Source organism: Abramis brama, assembly GCF_963993115.1.
Source record: "Abramis brama genome assembly, chromosome: 13".
Taxonomy (NCBI): domain Eukaryota; kingdom Metazoa; phylum Chordata; class Actinopteri; order Cypriniformes; family Leuciscidae; genus Abramis; species Abramis brama.
The window spans coordinates 33,731,888-33,749,595 of record NC_139975.1 but is presented as its reverse complement, the minus strand read 5'-3'; the positions used below and the strand labels follow the sequence as shown (position 1 = coordinate 33,749,595).

The following is a 17,708-nucleotide window of genomic DNA, read 5'->3' as shown; positions in this document are numbered from 1 at the left end:
CATATTGACACAAAAATGATAAGTGCAAATCCCGCGTTCTCTGCCTGGATGCAGGTGTTTCTGTGATTTGCAGCGATTCATTTGCTTCTCTGTTCTGTATCTTTCAGCAGTCTGTAAAAATTTACCTCAGATTTCTTGTCAAATCAAGTTGTACATTCAATCTCAAAGCTCTTGCTAGTTTTAGATGTGTTTTTCACGGCATTCACGCTGAACCAATGCTGCCGCTCCGTGTTTCTGCTGCTCAGTGTGTGTGACCGCAGTCACTCTGGCCGACGCTGACGTCACACGCACACCCTCTATTGGCGTCTTTCAAAGCCTCACTGTCTGTTTGTACTTCATGAACAGAATCAGCCCCACGTTTGCTGACGCCTACTCCAACATGGGTAACACTCTTAAAGAGATGCAGGACGTTCAGGGGGCGCTGACATGCTACACTCGAGCCATTCAGATCAACCCCGCTTTCGCCGATGCGCACAGTAACTTGGCTTCCATACACAAGGTGTGAATCTTGAGCCATGAAGAGTAATACTTATTTTCAGTGTTATTTTGAGTTCTAATGGTGCCACTCTCCCCTTAAAGGATTCTGGGAACATTCCTGAGGCGATTGCATCTTATCGCACTGCCCTGAAGCTCAAGCCCGACTTCCCTGATGCCTATTGTAACCTGGCTCACTGTCTACAGGTCTGTCATAATCACTCGTTAACAGACACGTGTGCATTACTTCAATGAGCTCGTTGTTTCTGCCTTAAATTATTACATCGTTTAAATGAATACATTTTTAGCTAACTGTGAATTGTATATGTGACCCTGGACCACAAAACCTGTCACATGGGTCAATTTTTTTAAATTGAGATTTATACATCAGCTGAAAGCTGAATAAATAAGCTTTCCATTAATGTATGATTTGATAGGACAATATTTGGCCGAGATACAACTATTTGAAAATCTGGAATCTAAAGGTGCAAAAAAATCAAAACATTGATAAAATCTCCTTTAAAGTTCTCCATTTATGTTGTTTATGCTGCATTCACATGTTTTATACATTTACGGTTGGAAATTTACAAAATATCTTCATGGAACATGATCTTTACTTAATATCCTAATGATTTTTGGCATAAAGAAAAATTTATAATTTTGACCCATACAATGTATTGTTGGCTATTGCCACAAATATTCCTGTGCGACTTATGACTGGTTTTGTGATCCAGGGTCACATGAGGATTTCTGAAATGCATAGCTTAAAACAGTTACCTCTGATAACAGATCACTCTGAATTGTAATGTGGATTTTCTGTAACGCTGCTTTGAAATGATGTGCGTTGTGAAAAGCGCTATGCACATAAATGTGAATGGAGTTGAATGTTAGCATCATGAACGTGCACATCTTCACTCCGCTCTCGGGTGGGAGCGTTTGTGTGATGCTGTGTTGTGCTCTGCTCTTCAGATCGTGTGTGACTGGACCGACTATGATGAGCGTATGAAGAAGCTGGTGAGCATTGTGGCGGATCAGCTGGATAAGAACCGCCTGCCGTCAGTGCACCCCCACCACAGCATGCTGTACCCCCTCTCGCACGGCTTCCGCAAGGCCATTGCAGAGAGACACGGCAACTTGTGTCTGGATAAGGTGTGTATATTACACTAAAGGGATTTACACTGGCCTATTCTGCTATAATGTCAGATCTTTCACTTGGCTGAAAGTGTATTTTTCAATGTATGAGCATCAATGTAATACTTCTCTTGCTTTATAGATCAATGCTCTTCACAAACCTGCTTATGAGCACCCGAAGGACCTGAAGGCCAGTGCAGGCCGTTTGCGTGTGGGTTACGTTAGCTCAGATTTCGGCAACCATCCCACTTCTCACCTGATGCAGTCCATCCCTGGCATGCACAACTCCGAGAAGTTTGAGGTGAAGAGTCTGTTATGTAGAGGTCTTTCTGTTTGTGTTGCATATGAGAAACGAAAGTGGAATGAAACTGCGCTACTCGTTTGAGCTCAGAACAGGTTTACTGGCGGGCCAATCTCGATCACACATCACCGTTACGACACTGTGCTGGGAGATCCAGTGAGGAGCGTTTGATTTCACAGCAAAATTAATAACATCGCAGCGAGATCTAGTGAGAAGTGTTCAAATTTGGCGTGAAATTCTCTGTTATAAACCGCATCGGATGAAACGGCGCTGACGTGGAAACCGGGAGAAACAATTTGCTGTGAACGAACAAGTTATAGAAGGCTTTTCAATCCACAAATCACCAACATTCACCATGGATTTAATGTAGTAACGCTAACTGTAACCATGGTATTGTGGCAGAAATGGTCGAATGTTTTTACATTATTCATCTCAGTGTTCGTACAACCTTTTGAGAGTGAAATTCAAACACTTTTCAAGGGCTTTCAAGTGCTTCACACTTTTTCCAGCACTTCAAATATCTCTCTCTCTCTCTCTGTCTCTGTCTGTGTCTCTCTCTCTCTCTCTCTCTCTCTCTCTCTCTCTCTCTCTCTGTCTCTGTCTGTGTCTCTCTCTCTCTCTCTCTCTCTCTCTCTCTCTCTCTCTGTCTCTATCTGTGTCTCTGTCTCTCTCTCTCTCTGTCTCTCTGTGTCTCTCTCTCTCTCTGTCTCTCTCTCTCTCTCTCTCTCTCTCTGTGTCTCTCTGTCTCTCTATATCTATCTATCTATATATATATACATGCACATACAATTTTATTGTTATTTTTAATGTGATGATTTTTTTAAAATTCAGTTTAAAGGAGCCGTATGTAAGATTGTGGCCAAAACTGGTACTGCAATCACTTTCAAATTACTGTAGAGCAGTGTATCCCCTCCCCCTCCCCCCTGACTCGAGGTTGCCAGATAGGCTGCAGGATCCAGCACGAACGTTTGTAGCTGCAGCTGTGGTAACTAGAGCTGAGCTGGCAACCCGGATGCTGAAACACTACTGACTTCGTGATTGGTAGATAGGTGGAGGGTGGCGCTTCAGGCCAAAACACAACATGACAACATCAACATCAGTTGAGGGCTGCAACTTCACTTTTTAAATGACAATATCCTGGCCGGACTACTGTTGTCAGTGATATAAGTATTTGAAATTAACATGATTTCTTAATGTCTAGTGACATATCAGGGCCATTTTATGATTAATTGAAATACATTTCTTACATACAGCTCCTTTAAAGATGTAGGAAAACTAACACTTTGTGGCAAACAAATACTTAAAAAAAAAAAAAAGACATGAAATAACCACTATAACCAGTAGATGGCGGGAGAGGACCACTTATTGATTATTAGCCATTTTCACTCTCTAATATATGGAAAATAAGTAGGAAGTCGCAAAGTCTCATGAAAAACACAAACTTTTCTCAAATTGTGACTGAATTGCACAGAAAACAAGTAAAGAGCGCTGCTTTTATAATCACTGAATCTGTCGGTCAGTTCAGCATTATACTTTAAAAGAACAATGGTTCATTTAACAAGAGTAGAATATTTACATTTTAGGTTTTTGCAAGTTACTGTTATTAATAAGTTAATTTTATCTGCATCTCAATTCATGCTCAGTGCTTTGACAAATTTCCAATAAACAAACATGTAATATTATTAGTAACTGAACTTACTAATGCAAAAATAGTAATTTTATGATTAAAGTAACATGATTAAAAATCCCCCTCATACTGTTGTGTTTGTGCAGGTGTTCTGCTATGCTCTCAGCCCTGATGACAGCACCAACTTCAGGGTTAAAGTCTTGGCAGAGTCTCATCACTTCATCGACCTCTCACAGGTGAGTACAGGCAGTGCATCATCATCATCCTCCTCTCAGGGGATCTGTTGTGATTTCATCACGCTTTCATCTCTCCACAGATCCCCTGTAATGGAAAAGCGGCCGACAGGATCTTTCAAGATGGAGTCCACATCCTGGTCAACATGAATGGTTATACTAAAGGAGCGCGCAACGAGCTGTTCGCACTGCGCCCAGCACCCATTCAGGTTGGCCTTTCAGAGTCATAGACTTGCATTGATGGAGAGATCTGGGCCATATTTAGAGGAGCCATGTGCAACAGATTCCTTAAATAAAAAAAATTTAGTGATAATTTTCTTACAATTATAATAAGGATTGTCTTGCACATTGGCTCGATGCAGCCAGAACAATTAGCATCTTGTGTGACCAATAAAATAGCTATTTTCTGATGTAATATATATTTTAAGATCTCATTACTGTGTTTAAAGCTGAATTTTCAGCATCATTACTCCAGTCTTCAGGGTCACATGATCCTTCAGAAATCATGTTGAAGACAGTTCATATTTTTGAGGAAACCGTGATATTTTTCAGGTTTCTTTGATGAATAGAAACAGCATTTTATCACGTCTTTACTGACACGCTTGATCAATTTAATGTGTCCTTGCAGAATAAAAGTACTAATTTCTTTAAAATAAAAAATAAAATAATCTTTCTGACCCAAACTTTTGAACGGTAGAGTATATCAGATAATACATAAAGATTTAGTTGAATAATAACTGTATTTTTTCCAATCCGCCCAGGCCATGTGGCTTGGATACCCAGGCACCAGTGGTGCTCCCTTCATGGACTACATCATCAGTGACAAGGACACGTCGCCCATTGAGTACGCAGAGCAATACTCTGAGAAACTGGCCTACATGCCCAACACCTTCTTCATTGGAGATCATGCTAACATGTTCCCTCACCTCAAGGTAACACTCAGTCTCGCATCACATGATTTTATTTTGGTCAATGACAGAAAAGAAGGTTCACGTTTTTCTCTTCACCCAATAGAAAAAAGCAGTGATAGACTTCAAGTCAAATGGACACATTTTTGACAACCGCATAGTGCTGAACGGCATCGATCTGAAAGCCTTTCTGGAAAGCCTGCCGGATGTCAAAGTGGTGAAGGTTAGTCAAGAGATCACAGCTTTAATCTACCTGTCATTCCTCTACCCTGCTAAACAGACATGCTAACGTTTCCCCCCCCGCTTTCAGATGGACTGTGATGGTCAAGAGGTGGCTGACAGTAACGGTGCCCTTTCCATGCCCGTCATCCCGATGAACACGGCTGCTGAGGCCATCATTAACATGATCAACCAGGGCCAGATCCAGGTCACCATCAACGGCTTTACCGTCAGCAACGGCCTGGCCACCACTCAGGTACGGCCCGAGGACCTCGTCTCACTGATTTCCCTGCTTCTTCCTGGCTGTGCGGGTCCTGGCTTGTGTTTACTCCTGTCCTTCATTCTCAGCATGACAGATCTGTGTATAATTGACCACGTTTACATGCACAACACCAGCCTTCATCCTGTGAAAGAGGGTTACATGCACACTGTTTTACATTCTTTTGTGATCCTCTATATTTTGACAAAATTCTGATTTGTGTCACTGGAGTATTTAATGTGTTCACGTGAATCATGCGCACAAACAGAATATATCACTCTAATTAATACTTCTGAATATGGCTTTGTATGTAAATGTGGTCCCTGACACCTCAATCATGCCCGAATTGTCAATGTCTAATTCATTATGGCGATTAAAGCAGTGTTGAGGTGCTCTTATCGAACGCGGCTGCGTTTGTACTCTCACGCGAGAGCCTTGATTTCACTCCGATTGGTGATGAAACGACTCTAATCACCTCAGATCAGTTTCCTCCTTCGATCAGCTCCTGATTGACTCCTGCTTTAAGGGAAGATCTGGCTAAAGACGATTTGATGACAGTAGGCGGAGTCAGAATATTACCACATGTTGTTGTTTTTCAGATTTTTACATTGGAGGAGGTTGTAGTATCTGGGACTGTAGCCTTGCAGGTATGGCACACTCGAGCTGGCTGAGAAACGCACACTTTGAGCAAGGATATGTGCAATAGGCATTTCCCCTTCACTTGGGCCTTCACACACCACTGCTGTAGGGCACAAACACGGTGGCGGAGAAGCTGGGATGGGCGACACTGTTTTAGGGAACATGCTTGTCTTCTCAGTACCTAAACTAGCAACTCATGTGTTCTTCAACCTTTCTGTTTAGATTAACAACAAGGCAGCAACCGGAGAAGAAGTTCCCCGAACGATTGTGGTGACCACCCGCTCGCAATACGGCCTTCCTGAAGACGCTATCGTCTATTGCAACTTCAACCAGCTCTATAAGATTGACCCTCCCACCCTGCAGATGTGGGCCAATGTAAGATTTAAAGGGGGAAGATGGGCTTTTATTGACAACACGTGTCTATGCAGTGGAAACGCAAATTGGAATCAGCACTTCATGATTAGAGAAAACAGACAAAAAGAGCTGTGGCATTACCTTTTGACAAAAACACCCATAATGCACTTTTGATTTTGGCGCTGCCCATCTGTCTATCCGACTGTCCGTGGGCAGTAATACAAAAATGCGGAAGTTCGATCTGTAGTTTGAACTAAAGCTCTAGAGTTGCCAAAATCTGCTGGATGATGCAAAACGGGTCATTTTGACTTTTGCTGACTCATAAACAGGGGTATCTGGGTGCAGATAACACAGAGAAAGTGTACATATTATTTATTTCCTCATTTACGCACAATAATAACATTAATAATACAAAGCTAGTTAAATCTGTCAACTTATTGAACTATTTCTATATTATTTACATAGTTTAGGGCTGGGCGGTGTAGCTAAAGGCATTACATCTACATAACTGTTTCGCTGTTGTTTCTCCAGCTAAATAATATCTTTGTTCATTAATACTGAAGTTTTAGCAGTTTTAAATTTTGAAGCCCCCCTGTGGTGAAAATCCAGCTTTTAATGTAGTTTATATGTCTGTGGTGTTTTTAATATGCTTTAAGACACACCGTGTGTAAATTCATCAAGGGTGTGATTCTTCCGGATAAATCCGACCTGAAAATGATGCTCTCGTAAATCATGCAAATCCGCTTTTTTTTTCTTGCTTTTTTTCGGGTTGCGCGCAAAGCACAGTTCGGGTGTTGGTAAGCATTATGACCGCTCACCGCTGTCAACGTTTTTTGTGCCTCTGATTCATGTCTTCATGTCACTCTGCAAGTAGTCCATTCATTTGTCACGATGGATCTTCATTCAGAGCAGAGCTCCACCAGAGAGCCTGCACCGCAGTCTATGGCCTGCACTCGTTGCAGAAGGTTATCTAAAGAATTTTGGACGTGTGGGGCGTACTATTTCTTTTCTTAGCTGAAGCCGACAACGGGACAAAATAAATGTAAAGAGAGACATAGTGGAGTTTCTATTTTCGTTTTGACAAGTATAATACATTCTGTAGTCTACCCCTTACATGACCTGGCAAGTGACATTATTCTAAAACTCAGAATAGCCTACGGATGCCCTGAACCGCAACGCAAAAAAGAAAGAGAGAAAGAAATCCGTAAAAAAAAAAAAAAAAAAAAAATCTAGCATTTCGAGATTAAAGTTGAAACACAAAGTCGGGTTTGAACGCTGTATATTTTCCTGCTTTTTTGTCCTTTGCCAATCACACCTATGATTCATAATCAACACCATTGCTGAGTATTTTCTCCCTAAAACTGCAGCGAACCGCGTAGAACTAACTGAGGCGAGGGTGTCGAGTTACATTCAAGATATTTTAAGGCATGAATAACTTTTTTCAAGGAAAAAAAACTTTTAAATATGTAATTGACCCTTCGCTAAGCCACGCCCGAAAACCGCCACAGGCCAATCGTGGCTTAGCAACCGTAACTAGGCGCGGGAGGTCTGGCAAGCTTTCGAGCGAGAGGGAAACATGCCGAAGCGTTGTGCGTATGGATTGTGCAAATCTGATACCCGGTATCCTAAAATTTTGGACGGGGTGGTGGATTTTGTTCCCTTCCCGAAACGTAAAACCCAAGGGGAGAAATGCCGGGCGTCATCTTCATTTATATAGCGCTTTTAACAATGTAGATTGTTCCAAAGCAGCTTTACATTGATAATAGGAAATTAAAGTAAAGTGTTTTGGCTTTATAGCAGCTCTAGAATAAAGTTATTGTCCAGCTCGTGGATCAAGCAGTGTGATTAAAGGCAAGATGGAGGCTCACTGACATAATTTAACGGTACTTAAAAATATATTTCAGCATTTTGTTAATCGACGGTCAAACTAGTAACGTTACCCCAATCCGATCGCGACTCTCCCGGTGTTAGTTCTAGTAAAAGTAAAATGAGGGAACATCAGGGGTCTTGCCGGAGATCTCCAAAGAAAAGGTTGGTATGCAAACTTAATCAGTTCATAACAGTAGTCACTAATGTGACCCACGACGTGTGAGCAGTAACGTTAGCCTGGTGCACTACAAATATAAGCGGGAGAATGTTATCATTGCAAAGTGGTCAGGCTAATGTCTTGTGTTTATTCCACAATACATATGGATAAGCTGTTTGATTTATAAATATTAGAATATTTTCACATTTCACTTACCCTGCTGTGCATGCACAAAGCTGTTCCTCAATTTGTGTGTTTCCCATTTGAATGGTCAGCGTATGCTTGCTTGCGCTGAGACCTAACGTTATAGACTTTAGCTTCAATTTTGATGAAATTATTCTCTAATCGTTTGCATATTATGTCGTGGATATAGCCCTCGAATGCATACTGCAGTCTTGCTCTCTCAAATTTTCACCTGTCCGCTAAAAATGACTAATTATCTCCTTAGGAATGTCTGAAACCAGTGCATACATACTGTAATAGACGTGCCAGGCGCAAAAGCTTGACAGGCGTAGCAACAGTAACTAAGGAGGGCGGGGCTTAGCGAAGGGTCAATTTTGGTTTTAAGAGATCACATTATTGACTACAGGGGGACTTTAATTATTTCAACCAAGCAGCCATTTTTGCAAAGCACATTCAAAATGAATTATGTACAAAACGTTCACAAAATGTGAAAAAAAACTATAATTTTTGTTCTTATATACACCTACAATATGGCCCGCAACTGTAGTGACCAGCAGAGGCTTCTGCAGACATGTTTTGAGTAATCTCAAATCTTTGTAATCTTCGACTCAGAGTAAATTGAAATGGTGGTGTTTATAATGGCTTCACTGAAGCGAACAGCATGTGCTGGTGGTAAAGCAGCTTCTCTCCGCTGTGCAGATCCTGAAGCGCGTGCCCAACAGTGTGCTGTGGCTGCTGCGCTTCCCGGCCGTGGGCGAGCCCAACATCCAGCAGTACGCCCAGAACCTGGGCCTGCCCGCGTCCCGCATCATCTTCTCCCCGGTGGCCCCGAAGGAGGAGCACGTGCGGCGAGGACAGCTGGCCGACGTGTGCCTGGACACCCCGCTCTGCAACGGACACACCACAGGCATGGATGTGCTGTGGGCCGGGACCCCCATGGTCACTATGCCAGGTAACACACACACTAGGAGCGAGGGGTGTAACGAGACCCTCATGTCACGATTCGATACATTTCACAATACTGAACTCACGATACCATATTATTGCGATACTCCAAGAAATATGATAAAAGATTAACAAAAGGGTTGGACTTGGTGCTGAAACCCAAAGCACAGGACAATAGAGACGCCAGAATAACAATATTCATGATTCTGAAGATGAAAATACAGGATTATTGTAGATGAATATGCTTGAACTCTGTCACTGACTAGATATGCCGCATCCTTCTCACCTTTTTTACCCCTGACCTGTTTTCATGCCTGAGTTTTGATACACACACAGTCGAACACGTGTTGCAATAGTTGGTATGTAATTCAAGTAGTATCTCCAAATTCACTGTATTCATAAAATAGTACTTGAAAAGTCCCCGGATGACCTACTTCTGGTGAGATTCTGAGGTGTGCATCTAATGGACACTTTGCTATCCCATGAGGCCACAGGGGAGGACTTGTGAATGGCTGGATCAAGCTAATGTGTATGTGTGCGTCTGACTCCAAAGCTTCTAACGGCAGCTGCAGTGACGCAATGACTTTACAAATCACCGATTGGCTCTTATTTAGGAGGCGGGACTTATTCCGCCATATTGAGCGTTGCACTTTTCTCATTAAAAACCACACAATTGATGCGTCTGGTGTTATTCTATAGTCTTCGGTACTACATTCACTTTTGGGGCTTTCGCACTGGATTTCTCTAGGAACGAGCCTCCAGGATGGCTCCCCGAGAGCTAGTGGTTCCCATAGGAAGGTTTTCCTCGTTGCGTTCGCACCGCCAGTAGGTGCTCTGAAGTGACGCAAGACACGCTTGTTCTTCTTCTGCGGTACGGGCATGAGTGGATGCAGAAGATCCGGAGGGATGACTTCAACCCGACCACATTTTTAAATGCATATAATTTTCAGTGTAGTTCACCTGTGCGTTTCTATGCTTTCTATTACTGCATTTTTTTTATTTTTTTTTTTTATTGCAGCATGAGTCAAATACAATCTTCTGTTCGTGAACAGTTGTATTTCATTCATTAATCTGACTATGCATCCGTGCATTTAATTGCCATTGGCTCATGTGTTAGTAATATTGATCTTAGTAGTATTTTAAGTGATAATTGATTCTATAAACAACTATAAAAGATAATTTTCGGCTTTCTCCGGCTCCCTGCACCGGGCGTAATGCGAAACCGGAAGTGTCTACCTGCACACTCGCTGATCCAAAATGACGGCCACGTGCAACTAGCCCATTAGTTCCTCCACAAGAGTTCCTAGAGCTAACATCGTTCCTAGATCCTGCGGTGCGAACACGCCGACATCCAGTTCTAGGAACTATGAAGAGGTTCCTCCGGTGCGAAAGCCCCTCGTGATGTCATTATCATGTGATCTACCAGCGCCAGTTGTGTCGCTTCACTGTCATTCACAAATCCTCTCCTGTGGCCTCATGGGATAGTAAAGTGTCCATCAGATGCGCAGTTCATGATCTCGCTGTAAGTATAAGGTCATCCGGGGGCTGTTCGCCTGCTGTTTCTCAGATATGATGTGTTTGGACATACTTCTGTTATAGACGCCCTGTTTTTCCCCTGATATATATAGAAGTATTCGCTGTGAAAGTACATCCAGCCAAGTGTGAGTTTAGCACAGGCCAACACCTGATGTTTCCTCCAGAATATGTGTGATGTTTCTCCTGTGTCTCCTGTGTCCTGCAGGAGAGACGCTGGCCTCGCGGGTCGCCACCTCTCAGCTCACGTGCCTCGGCTGTCTCGAACTCATCGCTCAGAGCCGGCAGGAGTACGAGGACGTCGCTGTGAAGCTCGGCACAGATATGGAGTTGTAAGCTCATTTTTCCAATTTCCACTTTCAAAACCAGACATGTTTGATAGGGTTGGGCTGATAGACGATGTCATCATGATCTCTTGATCTGTAGCGTAGGGATGGGACGATTACCGGTTTCACTATAAACCACGATAAAATGCACTGACGGTTAGTAATATCGTTTAAAATTTAATTATCATTAAAACCGTGTTTGATTATCGCGATTTTAGATCCTGTTCAGCCAGCAACAGTCTGATGCAGGCGCAGCGCGCAATGTTGTTGTTTTTTTTTATTCAAGAAGGAATTGTGGAAGGCAGTGACCGTGCTCGGGAGATTTTTCTGCCTTTTAAGAGAACCAATTCTGAGGTGTGGTCATATTTTGGCTTTAACAAAAATCCTGAGGGAAACTTAATCGAGGATGGTCACCCTGTCAGCTCTAACATGCACAAGAAAGTAGCCGAGTCGTCTTGTGTGACCATTACCCACTGTTGTATAGCGAACGCAAGGCAAGTTAACTTTGACCTCAATACCAAAACTACTAGGAAATAATTGGGCATAAAATGTTGTTTTAAGTTGAACTATTTTATATCAATCACTTGAAATAAACGTGAAGCTTCCGCAAAGAAAAGTTCGCAGCAAGTGGCTTTGAGCCAAAGACGAACGAACAAGTTCAAACAAGACTATGTGACATTTAAGGGATAATAATTTATATTCATTATACACTTATTACACCGATTTTTTTTAGCACATAATTACGGGGACATTGAATTGAGATTAATGTTTTAAATCTTACCTGTTTATAAATCCATTACAGCGTACAAAACAATCGTTCAGACAAGATGATCATCACAACAATATTATCAAACTCTGTAAACAATAAATCAACTCTGATTTAATTTTAAAATACAATTAAAAACGGAGACGCAAGACGGCAAGTTGTATTTGAATGAAACGAGAGAGCGCGTCCATTGTGATCATGGTGTAACGTCTGTCAGAGAGTTTGAATACTAACGTTACCCAGATACAAGACAGTGCAAATGAACTGTTAGTTCCACGAGACTTTTATAGATGTTTTCTCTCAGTTAAGCGCACACTTCACATACATGTCGAAGAGCGAATGTTAAAAGGGAAAATAAAACACTCTAAAACACGCTACAAATCAAAGTGGAAGTAAACACATTATAATAAAACAACGGTCAGCAGTAGAGGTCATCTTCCTCTTTGCGCGAGCAATCTCACTCTCACTGTGTGCGTGCGCGCTCACATAAAACCAGCATGCATACAATAACGTACGCCATAGAAGAAGTTATCTTAAAGGCACATCAACATTCATGTCATGAACACTACTTAACACTAGGCGGCCGTTACAATGGATGTGCGCGGTGTTATAATGCATTGCTATTGACGACCGTCATTATAAGGAAGGAAATACCACATAATAGAATCTTGCTTTAAAAAGTGCATAGAGCTGCTTGTTTTATTTGTTGTTTGTTGATTTTCAAATATTAAACTTCTTGAAATGTCTTCAGTGTGATCATCAACTCTTTTTGAAAAACTTTCATCTCGTTTTAACAAAACCGTGATAATATTGATAATCGCGATAATTTTGGTCACTATAATCGTGATATAAAATTTTCATACCGTCCCATCCCTACTGTAGCGTGAGATGGGCGCCGCCATGTTTGTTTGCGCAGCTCAGAGAGTCCTGTCTGTCGGACTCATTACAGCACGCGAATTCATCTCGTTTGTCCCGAAATACATGAAATTAAGTGGCCGATGAACTGGGAGAAGAATAGAGTAAACTTTATAGTTACTTACGCTATGTGTGTCTGATATTAATAAATCATGTCGGCAAATTTGTATTAAGAAAAGCATCTCAAGCTCAGTTCAAGCATCAGGTTGTTACATACCCCTTTTCCACCAACAAGAACCGGGTGCTGGTTCAGAGCCAGAGCCAGAGCTGGTTCAGAGTTGGTTCGACTGACGAGCTTACTAAGAACCGGTTTGCCTTTCCACCGGCTAGAGAGCCACAACAGAGCCAGATCTTACGTCACTGTATACGTCTCATGTTGCCCAGCAACCGCTAGTGCGGTAGCACCGAACACAAACACGCCAGGCTTGTTCGAGATGCATCGGCTTCTCGCAGATCGATCGCCGCATGACATCAAAGCACTGCGATAGCGATCTAAAAGCACAACACTCCCGCAGCTCCGATCGGTCCTCGCCGCTCCGATGCATCTCGAACAAGCCATCAACAATAACGGACGTTGCAATACTATGGATGCTCATGGGTTTACAAAAATACATCGGACTCCAACGCGTTCGTGCAGCTCGCCGTAACTTACATAGACGGATATTATAATCGAGCTGCTATTAGCTCGACTAGCTGCTATTTAAAAATGGCGGTCACAAGTTTCTATTCGTCTTGTTGGTCACGGTAACCCCGCCCCCAGCCCCTGACGCAAGCGGTTCTTTCTTGGCTCCGTTCTAGACCCTGCAATGATTTGGTGCTACTTAAGAACCAGTTTTACTGGTTCGGAGCTGGTGCTTTGGCGGTGGAAAAACAAAGAACCGATTTGAAACTAGGCTCTGGCTCCGAACCAGCACCAGCTCTGCCTTGGTGGAAAAGGGGTAACAGAATTAAATGGAGGGAAAAAAGCAAAAAACAAGCGTAATAAATGCTCACATACAAATGAACATATAATCACAGTAATATATGCATAGACATATAAACAACTAAATAAACTAGAAACAAAAATAATAATAAATAAATTACGTTTTATCCAGAGCTTGTCTCCTTAAAATAATCTAAAAATGGGCTCCAAGATTTCAAGAAAAGATCGGGTTTCATTCTGACTCCAAAGTTCATCTTTTCAAGTTTGAGGGCAGATCAAAAACCCACTTCAAAATTGTGTATTTTACAAACTATAAATGTATTGTTTTGCTAGCATGTATGTGCATTTAAATGTCTGAAACCTAAAATGAACCTTATGTGGTTGAAAACCCTGAATAGTGAGAGATGACCAGCGCTGGCTCAGCGTGAGAGCACAGTTCGACACCCGCTCCTCAGGGGTCAGCTGATGCACAGCCTGCCCACATCCAGACGAATCTAGTGGAAAATGAGAACGTTACGTTTTTAACGTTTAATGTTTCCCCTCCTGATGTCATCGGCCATCGCGATGTCTGAATGTGAAGATGCGCCACTTTGGTAGACATCGCCCAGCCCGTGTTTAAAGGGGTCACCGGATGCCCATTGTCCACAAGTTGGTGGGACTCTTTAGGGTCTTCATGTAAAGTGTGTAACAGACTTGGGTTAAAATTCCTCAATGGTCGTGTAAAACAGCTCCCTTTTACCTCCCCAAAAACAGCTCTGTTCACAGCGACCCGTTTCAGTGCGTGTCTCTTTAAAGGGTAACTAAACACTAAACCAACTTTTTTTATTTAATGATCTGTAAGAATGAGGCTTTATTAGTGCTGTTCATTGATTCGAGTAACTTTTTTGACATTTGGGTATAAAGTATTTTAATTTTACAATATATGGTGTAAAAACGTCTGAGTGCTGCCCTCTTAAGGTTGAACGGTGGCTACTGCAGTTGAATTTTCCTATTGGATGTTGCGGTGGCAAGTGACGTAAAAGGTGGCAGGTGACGTAAGCAGGTTCCAGCTCTACCACGCCCCTGGTACAAGCTCACCACGCCCTTGGTATGAGCTAGCGTAGATTTATCTGTGTACAGTGATGCTGGTTGCAACAGCACTGATTGCTGGACTGCATAGCTTTCCAGCAGACTTGGAAAATAGGCGCCAGTGTTTGCATGCACTTGGCCTGGAAGACCGTGAGTGTGAAACCTGCATTTTCGCGGGATTGCTTCTCCAACGCAATAGAGGTGGAAATGAGCTTCTCCACACAGCTCGCGCTGAAAAGCGACGCAGTGACAAACGCACGCTGCTCCTCCTGCATGGACTCCACCACCGCAGCGCCGTCTTGATGTGAGTGATCATATATATTTTAATCACAATTTATGGTTAGGCTAAAGTTATTCCTCTGGGGTCGACAAACGCGTCGGCGCATTTTGCTGGATTTTTTCACATAGCGGCAAAATATGAATATGCCTATATAGAGAGCGCGCGCTATTGACATCAACTCGATAAAACCTGAGAATGACGGGCTCTGATAAAACTCATCAGATGAATGTACTTTACGTCGTCTTGCGACCCTGTGAGCAAACTCCATTTTAGAGTCTGACAGCAGGTCTCAGGTGCACGCCCTCCCGCTCACGGTTCGTCCCCTCTATCTCCGCTGGGGTCTGCCCACTTTTCTAGCATTTTTCAAATATTGACAGTGGGTGGAGTCAGGCTCTGACCAGGGGTTTAGTTACCCTTTAAATGATAATGAGCAACTGCCCCCCCTCCCCACCCCCCTCATGAGCCGTGTCGACACAAGACGCGTAAAGTGCTGCCTTGGCGGACAGTATACAAATGGCTGAGGGCGGAAATATGCTAATACGGGAAATATGCTAATACGGGACAGTCTGTCAGTGGTTGTGGGCGGAGCATGAGCATTATGACATCATATTTCTCAGAAAGTCCAAACGGCCTGATTATTGAGAGTGTTTAGGCTTTTTGAGGATTAAAAAACGAGTGAATGGATTTTTTCCATTGTATGGTGGCTGTGTCCACACACTGCAAACACACATTTATATGCAAACGCCACATAAAAGTGAATTTTGCATCCGATGAGCCTTTAGGATAAGCGCACCTTAACCCCGCTGTTGTCCCTCTCTTGTGTTCCCGCTCAGCCTGAAGAAGGTGCGCTCCCGCGTCTGGAAGCAGCGCATCTGCAGCCCGCTCTTCAACACCAAGCAGTACACGCAGGAGCTGGAGAGACTGTACCTGCAGATGTGGGAGCATCACGCCGCCGGGGCCAAGCCCGACCACCTGGTGAAGATGCAGTCTGTGGAGAGCAGCGAGAGCACCTGAGCATGTGTGTGTGTGTGTGTGAGTGTGTGTGTGTGTGGCAGTCGATGAGAGACTCACAGGTGAGCACGTCACGATCACCCCGGCCCGCCGGACCGAGACCTCGCACTCTTCCCCTCGATGTTTGTTGGCTCCGCTGATTTTGTTTCGTTTTTCTGTGGTTGATTTGAAGTGGATCTGGAATACGGAAACGATCCTGAAATGTAACCGTCAGCACAAACATAATCAACACAGATAGGGTCTTCTTTTGTTAGTTAGTTAGCTGGGTCATGTGCGTCTTGAACTCTTTTAACTTCGTCATCATGGCTTGAACCCGGGTGACGGATGCACACCTCGGATCTCCAATGCTTCTCCCCAGATGAATGCCAACTCTGTGTCCGTATGCAGTCAATAGAAAAGAATCCCTCTCTTGTTTCTGAGAACACGCTAACCAGAGGAGTGTATCATTACACACACTGACTAAAGCCCTGCGCACCGCTCAAGTGTTGACTCCCGCTTCTTCTTCTTGATTTTTTATGGTTTTACCAGGAAAGGTGTAGGTAAGTATGTTGTAAGATGTTTGGTTTTGTACACTGTCTTCCTATGATCTGCTTTTATTTAAGCTCTGCCCGTGTCAGTTCTGCAAGGCTCTACATGAACTGAAATAAAGAGATGTGGCAAACCTTGAGGAGAGTTGCACATACTTGGCTGCGGTTTTCTTTTCTTTTTCCTTTCTCATCGTTCCAGTCCTTTCAGGAGCCGACACATATGAAACTAACAATAGTAACATACTGGTTATTGTGATGATATTGCTGTTACGTTGTTGCTGACTGAACTGTGATGTGCACCCATTGTAAATTTGATCGCTGTATTCAGTTTAGTTCAATAAAGAAATGCTGAAGATGTTTCTACACTTGGGTGGCCTGTCCTAGATCCTTCACAGTGGGTTAAACTCTTTTATTAACTGAGCCCTTAAGATAATTTGTGATGGACAGGGTTCGTACAAGACGCTTTAAGTACTTGGATTTCATGGAAAACCCATAATCAGTCATATTCAGGAAGAGGTGCTTCAATTATTAAGACAATATATGAAGAGTTCAGATAGTGAACTCTGACATTTTCTTCTAGAATGATCATTTTTATCAAGCTCGTATATTTAAGTTCAGCAATTTCACTTAAATGACAATGAAAATTACCTATTAATTGTCATTTAAGTGAAATTGCTGAACTTAAATATACGAGCTTGATAAAAATGATCATTCTAGAAGAAAATGTCAGATGGTGCTTAGAGGCTTTAGCATCTGAACTCTTCATATATAACATTAATTTTACACTTGTTTAGTTTTAATGAGTGTTAATACTTTTCACACAGAATGAATGCTGAAGCCGGTCTTGCACAGATATAGAGCCGTTTCTCATGGTTATGAGTGTGATATTGCTGTGGGATTCTCACAAAACCTTTGTTTCGCCGGGAAACTTTGCATTCACTTGCAAAGAGCTCGTTTGTGAGCAACATTTGTATTTATTTTATTTTTTGTGATCAACTTTTTATTATCTTTAGATATAACAGAATAACATCCGTTTGAACAATCAGACGGGGAGCAACAGA

General features: G+C 42.6%; 1 protein-coding gene across 2 annotated transcripts in view; it reads left to right on the top strand.

Annotated features, from left to right (window-relative positions):
- LOC311095483 (UDP-N-acetylglucosamine--peptide N-acetylglucosaminyltransferase 110 kDa subunit) overlaps nucleotides 1-17,012 on the top strand; it is a 30,238-nt gene extending 13,226 nt beyond the window's left edge. For both annotated transcript variants that reach the window (XM_084134012.1, XM_084134011.1), the window contains exons 10-22: nucleotides 346-499; nucleotides 580-681; nucleotides 1,444-1,623; nucleotides 1,748-1,906; nucleotides 3,680-3,769; nucleotides 3,850-3,975; nucleotides 4,528-4,698; nucleotides 4,781-4,897; nucleotides 4,985-5,149; nucleotides 6,014-6,166; nucleotides 9,054-9,306; nucleotides 11,041-11,164; nucleotides 15,943-17,012. In XM_084134012.1, the coding sequence (XP_083990138.1) occupies nucleotides 346-499; nucleotides 580-681; nucleotides 1,444-1,623; nucleotides 1,748-1,906; nucleotides 3,680-3,769; nucleotides 3,850-3,975; nucleotides 4,528-4,698; nucleotides 4,781-4,897; nucleotides 4,985-5,149; nucleotides 6,014-6,166; nucleotides 9,054-9,306; nucleotides 11,041-11,164; nucleotides 15,943-16,123 (1,975 nt within the window). In that variant the 3' untranslated portion in view covers nucleotides 16,124-17,012. The remainder of the gene's footprint in view (nucleotides 1-345; nucleotides 500-579; nucleotides 682-1,443; nucleotides 1,624-1,747; nucleotides 1,907-3,679; nucleotides 3,770-3,849; nucleotides 3,976-4,527; nucleotides 4,699-4,780; nucleotides 4,898-4,984; nucleotides 5,150-6,013; nucleotides 6,167-9,053; nucleotides 9,307-11,040; nucleotides 11,165-15,942) is intronic.
- Nucleotides 17,013-17,708: the final 696 nt, after the last annotated feature.